This window comes from Cuculus canorus, chromosome 11, assembly GCF_017976375.1.
Source record: "Cuculus canorus isolate bCucCan1 chromosome 11, bCucCan1.pri, whole genome shotgun sequence".
NCBI classification, from domain to species: domain Eukaryota; kingdom Metazoa; phylum Chordata; class Aves; order Cuculiformes; family Cuculidae; genus Cuculus; species Cuculus canorus.
Window position 1 is genome coordinate 11,481,362 of NC_071411.1, and position 19,282 is coordinate 11,500,643.

The 19,282-nt window shown below is 42.6% G+C and overlaps 1 protein-coding gene across 10 annotated transcripts in view; it reads right to left on the reverse strand.

Moving 5' to 3' along the window:
- ITPR1 (inositol 1,4,5-trisphosphate receptor type 1) overlaps positions 1-16,980 on the reverse strand; it is a 177,856-nt gene extending 160,876 nt beyond the window's left edge. For 9 of the 10 annotated variants that reach the window (XM_054076444.1, XM_054076439.1, XM_054076441.1 and 6 more), the window contains exons 1-2: positions 16,856-16,980; positions 2,501-2,608 (exon numbers count right to left, since the gene is read on the reverse strand). In XM_054076444.1, coding sequence (XP_053932419.1) covers positions 2,501-2,592 — 92 coding nt within the window. In that variant the 5' untranslated portion in view covers positions 2,593-2,608; positions 16,856-16,980. The remainder of the gene's footprint in view (positions 1-2,500; positions 2,609-16,855) is intronic. The other variant, XM_054076442.1, reaches the window with a different exon arrangement.
- Between the last annotated feature and the right edge of the window lie 2,302 nt (positions 16,981-19,282).

Sequence of the window (19,282 nt, forward strand, 5' to 3'; positions counted from 1 at the left end):
AAATGGGTTACTCTGATCATCCCATACAGAGATAATCTCAGTGCAATATATCCCTCCCGTCTGAGAATCAATTGAAAGTAAAGAGGAACTTCCCGGAATACTAAGAAAATTTTTACAGGGTGAAGAACACAAAAGAGGATATATTGTACACTGATAATCATAATGATGACAGCACTGAGTTTGGTAAACAGCAAGAGTAAAGTCCTGATTAAAACAGTCATGTCATGGGAATATTAAATAGGAACACTCCTCAAAAGATTGAGAACAACATTAGAATGTAGAGTGCTATCTGTTTCTCAGCCATCATTAACCACATGAACAAGTCATTACACGTTGTTATGACATAAGACTGTCAAAACTCCACATGGTATAGAGTACAATTACACTGAATCTTTCCTTTGCTTCTTTAATTTTCTCCAGGACAAAGACTAAATTAAATATGGGACAAACTAATTTGATTATGAAGGCTTATTAAGATGATAATGCATTTCATGTTTCACATAGCAATTGGGATTTCTGGCTTAAATTAGGCTCAGAAGATGTGTGGACATTATATAATGCAGTTACCTTAAAACAGCACTGATCAAATCAAAGAGGACGCTTGTAACACTAAGGGCTCTTTAGACCTGCCATGAGAACATCTCATCAAGCCTAGGAAATACATGTGCTTAAGGCCTGTAATGTCTAAGAAGACTAACCATGGTGAAAAATATCTGCTCAGCAATGCCATCAAAAGCCACAGCCACTGCATAATGTTCGTCATGCACTGGACGGGATTAAACATAACACAACAACTTTCTACTTGTTCGGGAATTATTTACTGCCAAACTTGCTTCAATACTCGAAGAAAAAAAATAACCAAAGGTATAGTATCGTTCAGTTCGTTTTGCCAGTTTTCAGCAGATAGTATTTGGCCAGTTACACAGCTGATCGAATACTGCAGAGTGTACATGTCATATTTGACGAGTACCTGGGAAATTTGTCAAATACATTCGCCAAATACTATTTGACCAACCCTACTTACTACATCCCTTGCTTTTATCATACCTTCTTTCCCTTCTGGAAGCATCCCATATTTTCTTCTCTTTCCTATAATAGATCATGGTGCATCTTCAGTGTCTGCTTCCTTTTCTGCCCCCTTATTTTCCAGAATCCTAATAGCTAGAGGACTAAACCTACAAGTTAGTTTGGAGGCACTCAAATGAGATTCCAACCCATCGTTTCCTGCCAAAAGACTTACCAGGATGCTGTCTTTGTACCCTGCTTGGAAGCTCCATTAATCAGATGCATCTGGACAGTCGGCAGCAAAAAAATTTGTTGTCACTGTACCCACCCCTGAGACCCTTAAGGCTACTGGGAACGAGAAAGAACATGCTGTGCGTGTGTCCACTCAACATATCGTCAAGCTTCCTAGTTGCTTCTTTGCTACTCATTCAGCATTTAAGTACCACAGCAATATGTCATGCATGCTATTTCCCTCCCTCTAGTTTCTCACTACTTTGAAACAAGGTGGCAGATGTTCTCTTTGAGCTTCTCATCCAGCCCCCTGCAAGGTCTTCCAAATCAGTATACAGCTCCACTGCCAGCTTCTGAGTTCCTAGATATTGCTCCTCAGCAGCAACTGAGCAGAATGAAACATACCCTGTTGCTCATCAGAGCTGTATTTCAATTTCATAGTGTTTCTCTGCAAACTCCTCCTTTTCCTATGTGAGCAGCTCCTTTTGTTCCATGAAGTGGCATATACACTTCTCACTACTTAAGAGGCACTCTCCTACAGAGCACCTACTCTGATGCCTTTGCAGCAGAAAGCACGAAGGAGCTCTCTAGGGAAGCACACCAGAGGCAGGAGCCAGCAAGGCACAGCTCACAGTGCAGCTCCGGGGTACTGGCCAACAGCAAAGCCGAAGATTCAAAACATGTTCTCCTTTGACTTCTCTTTGAGAAGAACAATTTTGGTTTGAATGAGAAACCTCAAATACTGTAAGAAAAGACAAAACTATCATAGCAGTAAGTCAGTGGTATATAGAAACGGTTTGGCTCAGGACTTCTTTTGGTTGCTTTTTGGTTTTTTAAACTACTTATGTTGCCTATGCTACATGTTTTTTTCCAACCAGCAGCTTGCACTGGATCCTATTCATTCCTGACAGGGTGGGTGGGCAGGGAGGGACAGGACGGGACACACGGATGGACACGGGACAAACAACAATATGAAAATCATTTGCTTGCATTCATTCCCTCTACCCACACCTTAACTTGGCAAGCTTCTTCCTCCCCACCAAGTATATTAAAACCACACCATAGCCATCAATACACTTGCCATCCACCCAACACCCAACCTGTCATATGAGCTTCGGGTATATTTGAAATATAGGGCCAAAGCTGTACAGAAAGCCTCCTTGCTTTACCCTGTATTTCCTGGGAATCGGGCTCAGGATACCTAGCTGAGTTCTGCTAGTCCTTCTTATGGATGTTTTCAGTATAAGAGAACAGCTGCTCTTACCCCAAAGTGCTAATAAATCCATTTGTTGAGCCCTCTGCATAGAGAGAACAAATATCTCCAATATGAAGGAAGCTCGACATCTTGTCAGTCATCTCTGGCTTACTGCCCCTAGAAGAATAAAGCACAATGTTACTATTTATCAGGCAGAATTTCTCATTATAAGCTACTGGAGGTTAAAATGACAGGATCCTTGGGGTTTTTTGGTTATTTGTTTGAGAAAAAAAAAAAAAAAGAAAAAGTTCCTGCTCTGGAATGTCAGGTATCAAAGAAAACAAAGCCCCTCACAATGCTTGCTTAGAAAAATAAACTAGGGAAAACAAACTAGCTACTGGCATCCCATTCAATGTGAGACTGTTTTATGAGTATGTATTCATCCCAACAGACGCTCACAGCCATTTCAGTGCAGGCGTACCAACGTGTTTCATCCACCTGTAAGAAGGATAAAGGGGGAAGAAGAGTGGGCTGCCTCAGTGCAAGACATATTATTTGTACCATTTAAATCACAACATATTTCTTTGCCAGCTTCTTTGTAAGAATCAAAGGTAGGTTTGAGCATATATTAAAGGTTCTCTGGTGTGTTGGAATGGTGCTTCTCGGAACTTTAATGTAAAATACTGATGTGACTCATGTTAATATTTTTTAGTCATGTCAAAATATTGACATGACAACACTAAAGTGGCCACCTGCTTACAGCTGCGGTCCCAAAGACCGTGTCAGGCAAAGACCCACTGCATAAACCCTACAACGGATTCTGCATGTAAAAATGTAAAGATGAAGATTTTTCAGTGTCAAATACTTGACACTACATATGTAGCAGGAAGGCAAACCCCTGTGAAATCAGAAATATTTCAACTCTGTTCTTGAAATAGGATGCCTCAATGCACCATTGAGGCGACAGCCACTTAACCTTGTCAGCCTCCACAGCATGAAGAACTATTCTCATTTTCTTTAAAGCATCAAAACCTGGACCAAATGATAGACCTACCTGTCATTTAAATAAATATAGAAAAGCGAGTTTAACTGTAACAACAACAAATAAAGAGACAAACAATGTGAGCAGGGATAAAAAGAAGCCCAACTGAGTAGATTTTCAAAGACATCTTTTACCAAACCATTTAGTGGTTTCTTGTAGATGGTCCTGAGCCATGCTTTTTGATCATTGAGTTCAAAACACTGAATGAGCTTTCTGTGCTTGAGGTTTTAAGTAGGAGGCAGCAACACAGCTCTTCCAAGCTGCTCCTTCCCACAGGCTGCAGACCTGCTCTGCTACGCAGCCCTGGCAGAGAACACTGCCCAGGATCAGACTCTCAGATTTAAGGGAAAATAATTGCAAATACTTTCACCCCCTCTGACATCACACCCAAATTAGTTTTAAATGGTCTACCACTAGGAGAACTAAGCAGCAGGAAATTATGCTTATTAGGGAGCACAGCCCTGACATTGTACAGGGGATAAATATTCCCATCCATTGAGGATGATCTTGTTTACCAAAAGTGTAATGATCAAGTTTATTAAGCAAGGCTGGAGGTCAACAAGGACAGATTCACGGAGATTTAAAAGTTTATGTAGATAATGCACCAAAGATATTAAAGTGCAAGCAAAAACCTGAAGTTATGCTTTTGTTCTAAAAAGCTCTAAACAGCTACTCCTCCTCACTGCCTCACGCCCAATCTACAGGCAGTGATGGTAATAATAACAACTACTTTCAAGTCAAAGCACATTATAGGCATTCTCATGCCTGTAAATCACTGCGTAATCTGTATCATTAAAAACAAATTCAGAAAAAACAGAAGATAATGGGCCAAGTTCATATGCAGGGTAAAGAAGTCGAATCAAATCTGTGTGCATACAGAAGCAAACCATTTGGCTGCAGGTTGCTTGTTCAATGCCAAGTCCCTCAGCCACTGCACATACGATACAGTCCGTTCCCATTCTCTGTTAATAAGTGGACAGAAAAAACATCACTACGTATTTTTTAAGATATATGCCACAAAACATACAGAAATACGCCAAGTGACTGAATTAGTATCACTAGAAAAAGCAAAAAGAAACTAGCTCTCCTCATTTTCTGACCTGGATGTTAATTACAAACATAATACTAAAAACTTTTGAGCCTTCAAAATTAATTCCAGCCCTAAATTAGTACAGCCCAAAGCAAAAGGTACCAAAGTCAACAAGAAAAGCAGATCCTTCCCAAGAACCCCTTTATACAGCAGTATTTAAGATACCCCATTCAGGGCATGAGGCAGATTACTTCACTGGACATCATTTTCTCGTTAAGAGGCAGTTGTTCACCACAGCTGCTCCCAAGAAAATGTGAGGGTCAAAATTATTGACTTCCATTAGAGAAGAATATTTTCTCAGTAAAAAAAAAATCACCTCAGGCCATTGATCAAAACCCAGCCCAAGGATAGACAATCAAATTTCTGCATGACTTTCCAGAATAGAACCTCAATTTTCTTATATTTTCTTTACTGAAAAAGATCCCAACGTAGTGTAATATTTTAACTCCAAAATACTGTGTTGTATACCACAACACTGTAACACTTAAAATACATCCCTTTTGCTATTTACTGACATTTCCACTAAAAAAAATGCTTAGCAACTTTACCTAGAGCCGTTAAACAGTGAGGGAGAACAGAAAGGTGGTTCTAAGTCTGGCAGTAGTTCGGGTACACAGTAAAATTGAATTTCATTGCCTGTCTGTTCACCAGATTGTTTTTAAATTTTTCTGGGCAAGCTTGCAAAGCTACCACTACAGTCAGGTTTTGCTCTGTGCACCTCAGGGTGCAAGCTGCCTGTGGCACCACTGGTCCCCTACATCTCCTATACCCAAACAGGAAAGCAATGCTTCTCAATCTTCCTGCTGGTCATTAGCTTTGCTGGAGTTAAGACTTACAAAGGGCTGATCTGGCTAAAAAGAACCATGTTCTTAAAGGCTTTTATCAGGCATGCAGTGTTTAGCACTTACATCCCCCCTCATCCCTTTACTGTATTCTTTTTTAATATTGTTTTAATGCCAAACACCATGACATTATTTCCAACATAACAGGAGATACGCAGATGGACTGTGCCTCCACCGCTCTCATGAAGCACTCCACCAATTCCAAGAAAGTTATTCTACCAAGAGGTTTACCCACTTATCTTAAGTCTTACCTACAGTCAAAACTGTATGACGAACAGGTTGGATGGGGCCTTGGGCAGCCTGATCTAGTGGGACATGCCCCTGCCCACTGCAGGGGGGTTGGAATTAGAAGGTCTTTAAGCTGCCTTCCAACTCGAACTATTCTATGATTCTATGAACACTGTCTGAATCTATCACATTCTTCAATAAGTGAGTATCAAAAGTCAGCTCGCTTGACATTTATCTGGAAACATGCTGTTTCTGAGGTTGGCGGGTGCTCAGGAACATGCTGAACCAGCAGATGGAGTGAGGGACTCAATGACCCAATAAACCTCCTCACATACAAAATTTACAAGCAAAGAGAATAATTTCTAAACTGATTTCGCTTACTTCAAAGCTGCTTTCATAGTCTCCTCACAAGGGTCTCATGACACCTAACACAATTACTCCACTAACTGATCAGTTATTTCAATTAAATACTAAATTATCAGCTACCGCAAACTGAATATTTTCCACCTCGGATGAGACTGATAACTGGATGCCTGAGGCAAAAGTAAAGCTGGAAGGTTTTCAAGAGCAAAGTTTCCAGGTACCCAGTCTGAAAACCTTCAAAACCAGCTCTGTCAACACCAGGTGACCAGAGCAATTCCCCCCAAGTCAGAGTTCTATGGGACTCTTCGGCTGGAAAACCCAGAAGCTGAAGCACTAAAAATCTGTCAACCTCAACAAAATCTATCCAAAGTTCATAGCACCGTGGAGCCACAGGGACTTAAGGAACAGTATTCTCCATGAAATGTGAGCCTAAGTATCAATGCATGTCCCCTTGTCTGGGGAGGGGATGGTTTCCTTCCTGCATCACACTGGCCCAAGAAATGAGGTGACCACCAGAAGCACCCTGGAAATGCAGTCACACACACTCTCCGTACCTGGCTCTTTGGCTAAATGATAATCACGCTGCTCAAAAAGCAATTGTGCTCAGTAGACAAATACAACCATTGCTCTGCAATTTATTTATTTTAGATACGTCAGTGCCAAGAGCAATTGATTAATACTAGAAGAGGGATAGCCCTAAGAGAACCTTTGCAGTTATTGCTACACGATTCCAGTTTTAATCACGTTTTCATACCCTCACAGGAGTCCTGCAAGGACGCATTGCGTTCCAGTCAAAACACAGCAATCCGCCAGACATGAAGCAGTGTCATAGTCTTCCACTTAAACACTAGGCCGAGGAACAAGACTGCTTTTAGGTAAACTTACTTGAAAAAAATCAATGATGAAGTAATCTGATAAGGAAACGATAGCAGCGTGGCAATGCTAGCATACAAACCTAGCAAAAGTGAGTCTATTTTCCCCACACAAGAATTGCGAGGCTCAAGTCAGACAGCAATGTTGATAGCAGCAATCCAAGTTTTTAAAATAACGCTCTTCTTCCACTAAGCTGAAGACTAATTTTGACAAACAGAAAGACAGACTAAATTTTTAAGATAAGGTATTAAATGTGGACTGTACGTTGAGTAGACTATATCTACTCAGACATAAAATCAGTCAAAGATGAACACATTCTACAGTATTTAAGTCCTGATAGCTTGAAATCTTCTCTAATTATGTTGGTGATTACTTCCTCAGGTATATTATGTATATAGAGGTTAGTATGCCTTTAAGTGTAATTTATATACTGTTTATCTGAACAGAAAATAAAAATAAGTCTCTGTTTAAGAAGCTACCCCATAAAGCATAAATATAGAAACCTGCTGAATTTCAGGTCAATTGTGAGGTACTGCTTTACAAGTCATTTTACTAGTCTATAGCTTTGTTCCATGGGAATGGACATGAAAATGCATTAACTAAATCCAGGCAGAGAATTAAACCCAGGAAAGCTTTCTATTTGTCTTGAGCATTTCAGGACTTGCCCATCACCTACTACTCTGTAGTGGCTTAGTGAAGACAAATCTGTATCACAAGACTGCAAATTTGATCTTCTGACTGAACAGAAAGTACTATAATTACAGGTTCATTTCTTATTATTTCCTTTCTTCTAGATTATCTTGTGCATATCCTCAAAACAAGCTGCATTTCAAACAGCAAAAGCCAATGACAAGAATCGATCCTGAAATACAAACCAAGCACTTGGACAGGGTTTGTACAAAGCCCCTCACCACCAGCACTACTGTTCCTCTCTGATCCAAAGGTGAAGATCTACAGTCCCTCTCACATAACTGTTTCCACTGGCTTTCAAGAAGACTGAAAGGGCTCAGTCATGTTTTAGGGCATAAGCAGATCATATGCTTAGCCTAATGGTCTTGAATAAGCCAACGTAAGTTTCATATTGTCACTGAAATTCAACTCTGAGACACTTGAATCCATTCTACCATGAAAACAGATTTCATCATGGTAGTTAAAGTAGAATTAACAGTGAAAACACTTAGAAATCAAACTGACTGTTAAGTATCAAATACCTTAATGAGACAGCTGCTTTCTGAAGATCTCAGAATAGGAAATGCAACTGCTTTGTAAACATTTCATCCTAATTTCTCCCATCACTCATCTAGATTTTGCTGCTAAGTTAGAAAAAATAGGCTTCAGAGCAATGCTGAAAGTCTGCTTTCCTTGAATAGTGGAGTCAAGGCCCCCTTTTGAAGTTCCTCCTTACAGGGACTGTTTGTAACAGGATTTCTGCACTATGCTATTGCTCATCTCAAGCAATGTAATGCTGACAGCGTCTTCAAAAGATCTGAAGCTATTTTGCCAATCCCATGTCTCACGTGTCTGCTTTGTGGAGGATTTTAAAAATTTAACCTATGGCTGCAAATCCTATTCATAAAATAATCAAGACAAAATGTTTTGTTTTCCAGCAACTAGGATACAAATCACTTAATCTTTTTAAGATGGTTCTAATGATGCTTGTTTTGAGGAAAAAAAAAACCCTCCTTGCTGTGCCTTGCAGTCCCATGATATACTCAGTTCCTGATTATCATATTTTCACTGTGGTTTAGTGTTCAATTAAACAGAGACTGGCAATTTTATATGTACCATTACAGAAATCGAAGCAGAACTTCTATCAAATTCTTTTTCACTACTTAGATTGTTTAGGTAAGAATAGAATCTCAAACAGTACTTAACTGCTTCAAGTTCATCCCTGCAGATAGCAAACTCCACAATCAGAGTTTAATTTTCGTCCAGCTTTTGACACAAAAAAAAAAAGATCAGAGTTTAAGAGTACAGCGACAACAAAAAAAACATCTATAAAGAATGGGTTAATGGCATACGCTATTGTCATGCATTTGAAGAATCATCCGTAAATTAACAGATACTGCTAACATTACTTCAAGATTTGATCAACTGCGAAGTCACGAGTCCAGGTAAGTCAGTGTGTGTTTGAATCAAATTTAACTGGGTCTTCAATACGTGTAAATAAGCAAGCTAACTTTTTTTAAAATGCACCCAAGCCCTGACTCCTTAGGTTTAATTCTAAGTCCAGTCCTCATACAGCTTGGTAAATCAAACTGCATAATGAGATTACTTGGCTGAAGATTTGGCCATATAGGCTTGAATCAATGTTTCTCCTAATTAATGTTTCTCTAATGATTTCCACTGGGTTTTGGGTAACACTCACGTAGTATTCTGTATCTTTTTCCAGGTGCAGCTAAGTTTTTAAAAATTGAAATGAAAACCTGATGTTTTCCATTCTTACTTCAATTTTTTTTTAAAAAAAAGGAAGGTTTCCTTCCTGAGGGCTGTGAGAAAGATTCAAAAGAATCCCATTAAAACTGCCAAAGCAAGGAGGAAGTGCTCTATTTAAAATATGATCTAGTGAATAATCACTCTTCTGGGGCTGCAGGACAGAACGCTATCATTTCCAAAGCTTCTGACTTAGCAAATCTAAAAGGAGCTCTTTGTACACACCACGGAAAGACAACAGTTTTTGGGCAGCAGAGCACAGGCAGCTGGGATAAGCGCCATGTACTGAGTGGGCCATCTCAGGAAAGTTCCTTCATTTCCCAGATGAGCTCCAAGTCAGAGTGAAATCCTGCAGTTTCTCCAAACCAACACTATTCGTAGAACATGGAAAATGACAACAGCATGGGGAATCCATAGCCACAGTGTCTTGAACGTTGGGATCCTCACTCACCTCATGCTTGCAGCAGGAGGCAGTTCAGCAATCTCATTAGGTTTTGAAAGGGTTCAGCACTGCTGATTTTATGCACGTGTACTTACATTTTAGAGATTATACCTTAAAAAAATATCAGCATGGTACCTTTATCTACCACATGATCTTGTTTTCCATGTAACTGCAACCTTTCCTGCCCAGGAGCCTGCTATCTGCCGACAAATTGTCATTTGATGAACTGTTAGATTAAAGAGGAAAGATGTACTCTCTCTGAGAAAGTACTTTTCCCCCTAACACTTACAACGAAGCAGATTTTTCTATAGCTTACAGCCTGAACAGGCAAGATGGAGAGTGTGGAAGAGAGGAAGGAGGGGAACAGCACAGCGCTATGACTTTCTCAAGGACACACAGTGGGTCAGACTAAGAGCCCAGATTTGGTTCCATGGCTCCTGAATTCCCACCCACCAGCCCACATCAGCCCTTTTCTCCCAGGAGAAAATCATTGCATTTCTAATCAAGAATACATTTCCCTTCTTTTCTTGAAGGAAGCTGGAAGAGGCGTGTAAGTGCATACAGCAAGATGATGGCCAAGTTAATTATGCTCTATTCAAACTATTTGCCACTCCACAGATAAACAGAGTTTTTTTTTTTTTACGGTTACCACCCAATGACAACATAAGTTTCTGTTTAATAGGTACAACAAAACTCAGTTTAAGAAAAAGGGGAAAAGAGATCAAGTAACTCATTTTGTTAACTTAAACCACAATAAACCCTCTACATAGGAAAGCAAACATGCACAACATCCTTTTCTCAGAAAGAGCACCTGCGTGTTTTGTGTTTGTTTTTTTTTCATTTGCCCAGGGCAAGGAGACTAGCTCGTTACAGAAAACTCAAGAAGTAACACACTCATAGCAAGGCACTGCACAGAAGTTATACTTTGACAATGATATCTTACACAGCAGCCATTAAACTGATGCAAGAAACTCGAGTGAAGGATCCTACTGACAGACATCTGCAGAAAGCTGAAAAAAGAACATTAGACTGTTGGGGAAGGGATCTTTTGGAGTTTTTGTTTTGTTTTGTTTTTTCCGAAAGCAAGTATGACCTGACAGCATCTTTTTAATTCCATTATAAGTAAGAAGCACTTACTAAAGTTCATACTTACTGAAGTTTGTACTTACTGGCTCTAACCCTGAAGGGAGAAGGCAGCTTAGACGTCAGCCTCTGGACGAGGCCCCTACAAACACACAATGTTTTCCAGCATATTTCTATTAGAAGGAGAGAGTTGGAACATGCCAAAAGAACCAGGGCAATCAATGTCATGTGGAAAGAGAGCAAGCTTGGTTTATAACACCAGCTGGAGTTTGGCCAAGGGAGAAAAATGGCCAGAGAAGAAGAGGGTACAGAACAGTCTCAATTTCATTTTACATGGCCATATATCTCCTGAGGCTTCATCACAGAACAGGTTGTCTCCTACAGCCCCATTCCTCCCATCGAGCCTCCACGCACCCTTCCTCACAAGATACACACTCTTTAGCAAATGTAATACTCCCTAAATTCACTGAAATATTATCCTTGTCTGTCCATTTCACTAGCCTGCATCCACCTGTGTCTGCCCATCTCCCTCCAACCCTGCTTGCCCAACACTTTCACCCTTCCCATGTTCTTCCTACACCTCTCATTTCTCACTTCACCCATACAGCACCTTGGTGGAGGTTCTCTGTCCTCCATGGTGGCACTGCTGTCGTTCTCCACGATTGCGCTTTGCTGGACGTCTCCTGGTAGCCTTGGGTTCCCACTGGCAATAAAGTTAATGCTTTTCTTCCAGTAGCAAGTCTCTCCTATTGAAGGTTTCTAAGTCTTCTCTTGTCTTCCAGATACAGTAACCCTTACAAGGGTCACTGCTCACTGCTCTTCCCTCCTGGACACCTCAGCAGGCATCCAGGTCTGCAGATTAAAACTTAAGTGTGTGTGCAAGCAGCCAAAGAGGAGGAGCCACTACGAGCACATGATGAGCACGTGTGGAGAACCATTGGTGGCCAAGGGACCTACTTTGAGCCCTGCTGATCTAAAAAACCCCACTGGGCTGGGCTTCTTTACAGATGAAGGCTCCAGTTCCCAAGCTGACTTGTTCACATTGGCCCTACAACGGTAATTTTCTAGAATGCAAGCACAAGTAATTCTTCTGAAGGAAAGGTTCAAAACATTGTACCCCTTTATCTCAGAAAACATTGGCAACAGAATCTGCTTAACCCTTACAGACAGAGGAGTGGCCAAAGATTGTACAGTTATTTTAATTATAAGTTTCCAATTAACCCTTTTGATCTAGCATCATCAGCCAACTCAAGTATGTATCTACCTTTGTGTCCATGTGTCTCTTCTCAGAGTGAGGTGCAGACAGGAAATATCTGAACTGCAATCAAAACTCCTTTTTTGGAACTTCTTGGCATGTCTATGAATTCCTTGAAGAAGTGGGTAGGATGGGCCAATCCATAAAAGAAATGTTTGTGGAAGTTTCATCCTAAGCTGTTAGTACACAATTCCCACAAATTAAGGGGAAAAACTCCAACCCTACAGCCATTTGGCAATAGCCATTTTTTGCCCTACTATAATGAGATATTTCTGATGTGTACACGCACAGATACTACAGTCTTCTGACTGCAGACATCATGCACATTACAAGGATGAGTAGAGGATGAACTGTTTATGTACATCTTTACATTTGGATCCAGTATCCAAGCCTCTTTCCTTATAGCTTAGTACCAAATTACTCCAAAAGCAGAAACATTATCTAACACCCTAATCCAGCAATTTGTCTCATCTAGCATTCAGGTTTCTCAGAGCTATTCACCATTCTCTTATAATCTGTTCAGCCAAACGATGAGGGAAATATAACCCAGCTTTCTGCAATACGCTTCAAATTCGCTTTCTGGCACAAAAGGATGCAGTTTGATTGTCACAAGCCATGAATTAGCAAAATAACACCTACTTCCACATGCATTTCTAACACATTTTTCTCTATACAGGGTTAACTTGCTCAGATCTGAAGTGACATTTTATTCTTCATATAGCACTGTCAGGAAGGAAAAATGAAGTCTGATTTAGTTCTGATAGGCTTAACCAAAACCACAACTATGAAAACGAAACTCTTCTGAGTTCAGAATCCACAGCTGAATTTTGCAGCTTTCCTCGTTTGAATTACATTTCCTGTAGTTTTCACTCTATCTTTTTTTTTTTTCTCCAAAGGAATTTAGTCCCATAAAACACAACTGCTCTGAAGATTTGCAAATGCACTTTCTCGACAGGTACAGAACAAGCAATAATAGCACACACTTCCTGCTGCTGCCTCTGTCAATCTTATGAGCAGTTGCAGCACTCTGGAAAGAGTTCTGCCTCCATACCCAGCCACCATCCATCTGTGCCAAGACGGAGAACCAGGCAATAATTGCTATAGTGCTTTTGTAGCATCCATTGGAAACAGAAATCTGAAAGAAAGATTGAGCCAGATCAAAGCTTGTTCTGTCTGGCATCCTGCCTCCCACAGCAGCCTCTGGGATATGCACAACGGAAGAGCACAAAAATCATTCTCAATAGCTATGGGCACAGGTAGGACCCACCTTAGCAGCCCAGTGATACTGTCTACTAACTTTTCAAGTCTTCTCCTTTACAGCACTCAATAAAGCAGTATCTGTCAGCACCCAGCACAGGCCACTATATGAAACTGCTCAAGAACTTTTTAACTCATCTTCTATACTATCACACGAAAAAAACCAAAACCAAACCAAAACAAATAAACAAAAAAAAAATACCAGAAAAAAGGCTCCAGGCTACTGAAGCAAAACAAAGTACTGAAGGCGCTACCTTAGCAGCTCAAGAAACTCATTTGGAATGTACTTTTATGTGCAGGTTTTTATGAAATCGGATTAATACCTCGGTTGCGTTGTGACAGAATCATTAACATAGATATAACTTTTGAGCAGCACACCATTTTCTACCTCTAAACTCCTCTGGTCTCCACAAGCTGCTTTGGTGAAGATGCCTTCCCTCACACTCACCCACAAGTGAGTGAGCAGCTCGTCTACCAGCTACTACAGAGCCACTATCCTCATCCCACCTCCTACAGGATCTTGAGATTCTTTTAATCTTTAAGACACAATCCTACAACTATCTTATATTTATGGGGTAATAATGTCTCAAAGACTCCCAGTACACTCTGCAACTTGACACATCAGATACTCATAAGGAGTACGCTATGCACTGAAGAATTACCAAGCACAGCACCACAGGGGAAGAGCACAGTCAACTAAACAACCAGAACGAGCTACACCTGCTCTTCTGGCTGCTTCATCAAGGAGCAGGTGTAAGACAAAAGCTCCAGATACTTGGGTCCCATTTTAAGCCTGCTTTACAGCACTGAAAAAGACATTTCACCTCCACACTATTTCAGCAACTTTTCAGAGAAGACCAGTTCATCCTACAGAGAGTAACTGAGAGTAACTCCAGCTTCCAGTCTGGGATTATGGACCAGCTACCAGGACTGTTTCCATTCCACCGGCATGCACATACATGGTATTGGAAAAGCTGGGACCCTGCTTGCTCATTTCACCCCACATCTGCCACTCTTGCAGGTGACTGGCTATCTTCTCACAGTGACAAATTATAACACTCATTCAGCACTGCCTTTACAAGAGAGTTACTGTGAAATGAGACCAAGATCTCTCACTACACAACAGCAGGACCAAGTCTTCCTGTAAGTTGCAATGGCATTTGTAAGCTGCCAGGACTTGAGATGATTTCTTCACCTGAACTTGATTCTTCCACTTTCTTGTGTACCTCACACCAAGACTGATTGGTTGATGTGTGAGAGGATCAATGTTGCCAGGAATAAGATCACATTACACCCCCTCACTACAAGAAGAGGCCACAGCTGTCCTTCACACCCGCCTCCACCCTGTCTCTCGGGCCCTGTGCACCTCCTCCAGCCACCTGCCCTTGCCCAAATCTGCAGCTCCAACAACAGCCACTGAAACAACTCACTGACCAAGTGCTCACTCCTTCAGTACTCTTCACAGAAGCCTTCTCCACCTTCCAATGATGGCGTTCAGGACTAGCAAATCGTAGAAAAAATACGCTATTGCCCAGTTAAGCTCCACCCCATGATTGCAAAAGGCAAACCAAAGTTACTCTTGCTGTTTGTTTACTTCCTAATTTATGAACCCCTGCAAAAGGAAACCAGATCACTCCCTATTTCAAGGAGTAATCAATGCCCCAAAACAAGCACATATGGAAAAAGCTTGTGTAAACAAATACTTGAAACTCAGGGTAGGATAAGGTATTTTAACAGGAAACATGTTGTTATTGACAAACAAAAGGTGGCTTAAAGAACACATTAGAAATAACCAGCTCAGCAAACAGCTGACTTGACAGCACTCCTACAAGCTTGACAGCTTGTTTTGAAAAACACTGGAACTGTGTTTCTCATGTCCACAATAACACTTTTTCTTTTGGTTTACACACACTGACCACTACTAATTCACTCCATTTTTCAAGTTGATGGTTTCTGTGGCAGTCAACTTTGACATTTATTTCATTTCTGTCACACCAGAATTTTTGGCTTGTCCAATGCCACCAGTTTTCTCCATGTACTGAGCAACCAGTGCTGGCCATCAACACTTTGTTACAGTCCCAACACCATGCCATACTGTTATTGTTAAAGGCACTGATCTTACAGCAGCAAAACTAGTGAGTAGTTAGAACCTGGATTTGTTGTGGGAGGAAACTGGCTTAATGTAGAGGTTCAGAAAATAAACAAAAAAGCCAGTGCCTGGCAGCTCATTAACTTAAGCCACAGAGAAACCAGCAAGGCAAACCAACAGATACTGGCTTCACATGGCATCCCAAACTCACAGCTGAACCCTGCAGGAAAAGTCATTCAGATGTGGGCCTTTGGACTGGGCTCTCAGTCAGTGAAGTCTTTTGTCTTAACAGGTTTGGAAGTCCTGGGATATCAGGCAAATGTCCAAACTCAGGAAAAGAAACTCAAAGGCAAATAAAGAGCACATTTAAGAAATTAAGAACATGCACAGATACTGGTCCGCATTAATAAATGAATGAACAGCTACCACACATGCACACTAATCCATGCACTACTTCGAGTCACTAAACCTTTACAGGTGAACATCTGGATTGCATTAGCCATCTTTTCCTTTCCTGATTTGCCAGTAGCAACACCACAGCCCAATCCATCTGCAGCAGAAGATTGCACGGTGTGCAAAGAGATACATTTGATGCAGTAGTTAAAACCTTTCACCTGTTGGAATTTCTTACATCAACTATTGTGAGCCAGACAGAACCCCCACGGGACAACTGCAGTTTTGTACTGGAGGGGAAAGCCTGACCGACCCCAAGGCATTGCACCGGCACTGAGCTCACTGCTGCACGCAGCTCTGCAGCGAAGCCTCCCTGCACCCAGGGCAGCACAAGGTGCATGGAGCAACAGGCTCTCTGCACAGTCAAAGGAGCTACAAGGCAGCTTTCAGCCCAAAAAACAGCCAGCGTAACTAGCAATAACTGGGTTTTCAGCATGAAAACACAAATCCGCTCGGCATTACAGCACAGCCCACGTACGTGGGGAACGCACATGTGCCCCCTCCTCCCCCGCACAAGCCCAATTATTGTAGTCCAGGAGACAGCCAAATATTTAGCCCGTCAGCCCAGTTACCAAGACCCTCAGAAAGGGCTACTCACAGTTGCACAGCTTTTGACCATTTAAGAATAAGATCGCCCGCAGCCAAATCCTCATCCGCGCTCGCAAGTGTTTACATAACGCGAAACATCCCTTGCAACTGTGCCTCGAGAACCGGAGGGAAAACACAAGGCAAAGTTGGAGCAGAGGCCTCGGTCGCCCCGGGAGGGGTCTCCGGCCCCGGGGCGGCTCGGGGGCAGCGCTCGCCCCTCCGCCCGGCACGGCGGCGTCTGTGCCCCGTGCCGCGGGGGTCCCGCCGAGCCCCGCTGCAGCCCCCGCTGCCCGCTTTCCCTGGGGAAAGGAGCTGCCCCGGCAGGGAGAGCTCGCTCGCCGCCTCCCTCCCCATCAGCAGCTGCCGCAGCCCCCGACAGCCCCTACCTGAATCCGGTGGCGGCGGGGCGGGCTAGCGGCGGCTCGGCAGCTCCATGCTGGCGACGCTGCCCGGTCCCGTTAGGATGGAGGCTGCGCCGAGCTCCCCCCCGCGCACCTCCGCTCAGCTGCACATGCACATGGTTACTGCACTCCGAGCTCGCCGCCGCGCCTTATATAGCCGCGCGGGGCTCTCTGGGTAATAGAGTCCCGGCGGCTCTGCACCCCGCTGTGGGGCGCTTCGCTGGACTACAACTCCCGGCATGCTTCGCGGCGCGCCCCGAGCCGGCGGGCGGGGGGACCCCCAGAGCGGAGCGGTTCTCGGGGCTCCCGCGGGTTCGAAGCGTGCGGCGCGGTCTCAGCCCGGGGCTCGGAGCTGTGTTTCGCTGCCGCAGCGCCCACCGGCCCCCGGGGCGGGGAGCCGGGCATTCCGGCACTGCTTTCTCAGCTGCATGAGCGGCGGGAAAAAAACATCCAGGAAAAATAAACACTTCGTAAATGCGGGAGTTGCGCGGCTTGGGAAGCGCAGAGTAGCGGAGAAGTTACGCTTGGACCCTTGCGCTTATTTATCAGACGCTGAGATTTCTCGAGGTTACTTACATGCATTGGGCAATTCAGTTTTTAGAAGCTGGGAGCCTTTTGCTGAGCCCGGTCAGCTGTTGGAAGAGCAGAAATGTGGGGTAAACCGGCTGTTGGGCAGAAGAATTGTCTGAAACTTTAAAAGTAGTGAGTTTCACTCGGTTTCCTCTTCAATAAGGCTCTCTGACACAGGGATGCTGCTAAGGTTAAAGCCTGGCTACTGACAAGGTGACTTAAGCCAGAATGACCAGCAGTGATAACAAAATAAGTAATATTTCCTTTTATTATGTTATGCAATTATTTGTCCTTAAAATATTTGTCAAGGTATACTGCCCACAATTATACTGTAATTCGATGCCCTCTGTAGGGTACACGTGGCTCTGCTTGGCAGCACAAAGTGCCTCCCTGAAGCAGATGCAGTGTTTATGCTGCAGAACTGCTGTATCACTTTAATTGGCATAAGGTGAAGAAAACACTTCCCTCCTCTCACTGCCACTCACACCTTCCTGCTGCCTTTGGTGATGGACAGGAAACAGTCTGTAACTGCTGCCATGCTCATGGCTTGTTTCCCTCTCTATAGCAGCAGATCAGATCTGGAGAAAGGGAACAAGCCCATATCAGCCAATGGTCTGATTGAACACAACCTACCACCACTATATGGGTTCTTCATTAAAAAATGTCAGAGGCGTTGTAATCATGGCTATCAAGTAAAGATATGCAGAAGTTGAAGTCCATGACTTAGGAACATAAGTGTGAGTCAGTGGATAAAGTTCTACAATTTTCATAAATTACTGCAATACTATAAGCCATTACTCAACAGAAATTGACAGAATAATGGTTCCTAATATCATTAGATAATCCTAATGAACTCTTGTATAATCAAATCTAATCTCTGGAAGATTTTACTAGACTGGGGACAGTCAATGGCTAGAACATCAGCTACACTTAGGCAGTGACACGAGGACTGTCACTAAAGCCAGTGGCAAAGAGCTTTGCCTGCTGAATACCTTTAGCGGTTACACTAGTAGTACACCTTGAAATATCTTCATTATTGAGTGCCAAATAAGAGCAGCAGCAGCACGTAAGAACTTCTGTGTAATGTAAGCCATAGCTCTGGGGACTTTCCCACAGAGAGAAGATGAACGGGTCCCCCAACCACACCCAAACTGACAGTATGAAGTTCTGTGAATATGGGATGCATCAGAGACAGCAGAAGAGACCTGGGGATATTCTGCTCTATCCCAGTCCACAAAGCCTCAAAATTCATTGTCTGAAGAGTTGCATACATCTCTCCATGCTTCTCCTGTATCAGTCATGTCCTTTGTCTCCTGCTGCAACCTACCAGCTTTCTGATTTTGCAGCCTCTCCAGAATGCAGAATATCACAGGCTATTTTTCTCTCACGTTTACTTTTGAGTCTTGGTCAGTTCTTCAAAGGCTGTAGAGTTTTTGCTACTGAAGGCTCTTCAGCCAAAAATACTGAGCAAATACTGCAAAGCATTTGCGCGATTTGAAAGGGTGTTGACAAAGACAAGATGATAATGAATTTTTCCAGCAATGGAAAATGTTCCTATTTCTCTTTACAAACTTACTTTGGGATGCTGCTGCTGGTATAGTGAGTTCATAAGGTTCTTATTATTTTATATCTTTAAAAAGAGATGAAACACTAGGGAAGTCTGGGAATGAAAAAAATCACCCTCAGAAGTAGCATAGAGTTGTTCTCTCAAAGCAACTGTTTCACTGATAATGTGAACCACAGCAGGTAGCCCCTGAGATACAGAATAGAGTCCTGTTTGCTCAGTAGCAAACAGGGGTTGGGCATAGATCACACACACAGAAACAAAGAAGGTCTAAGGAT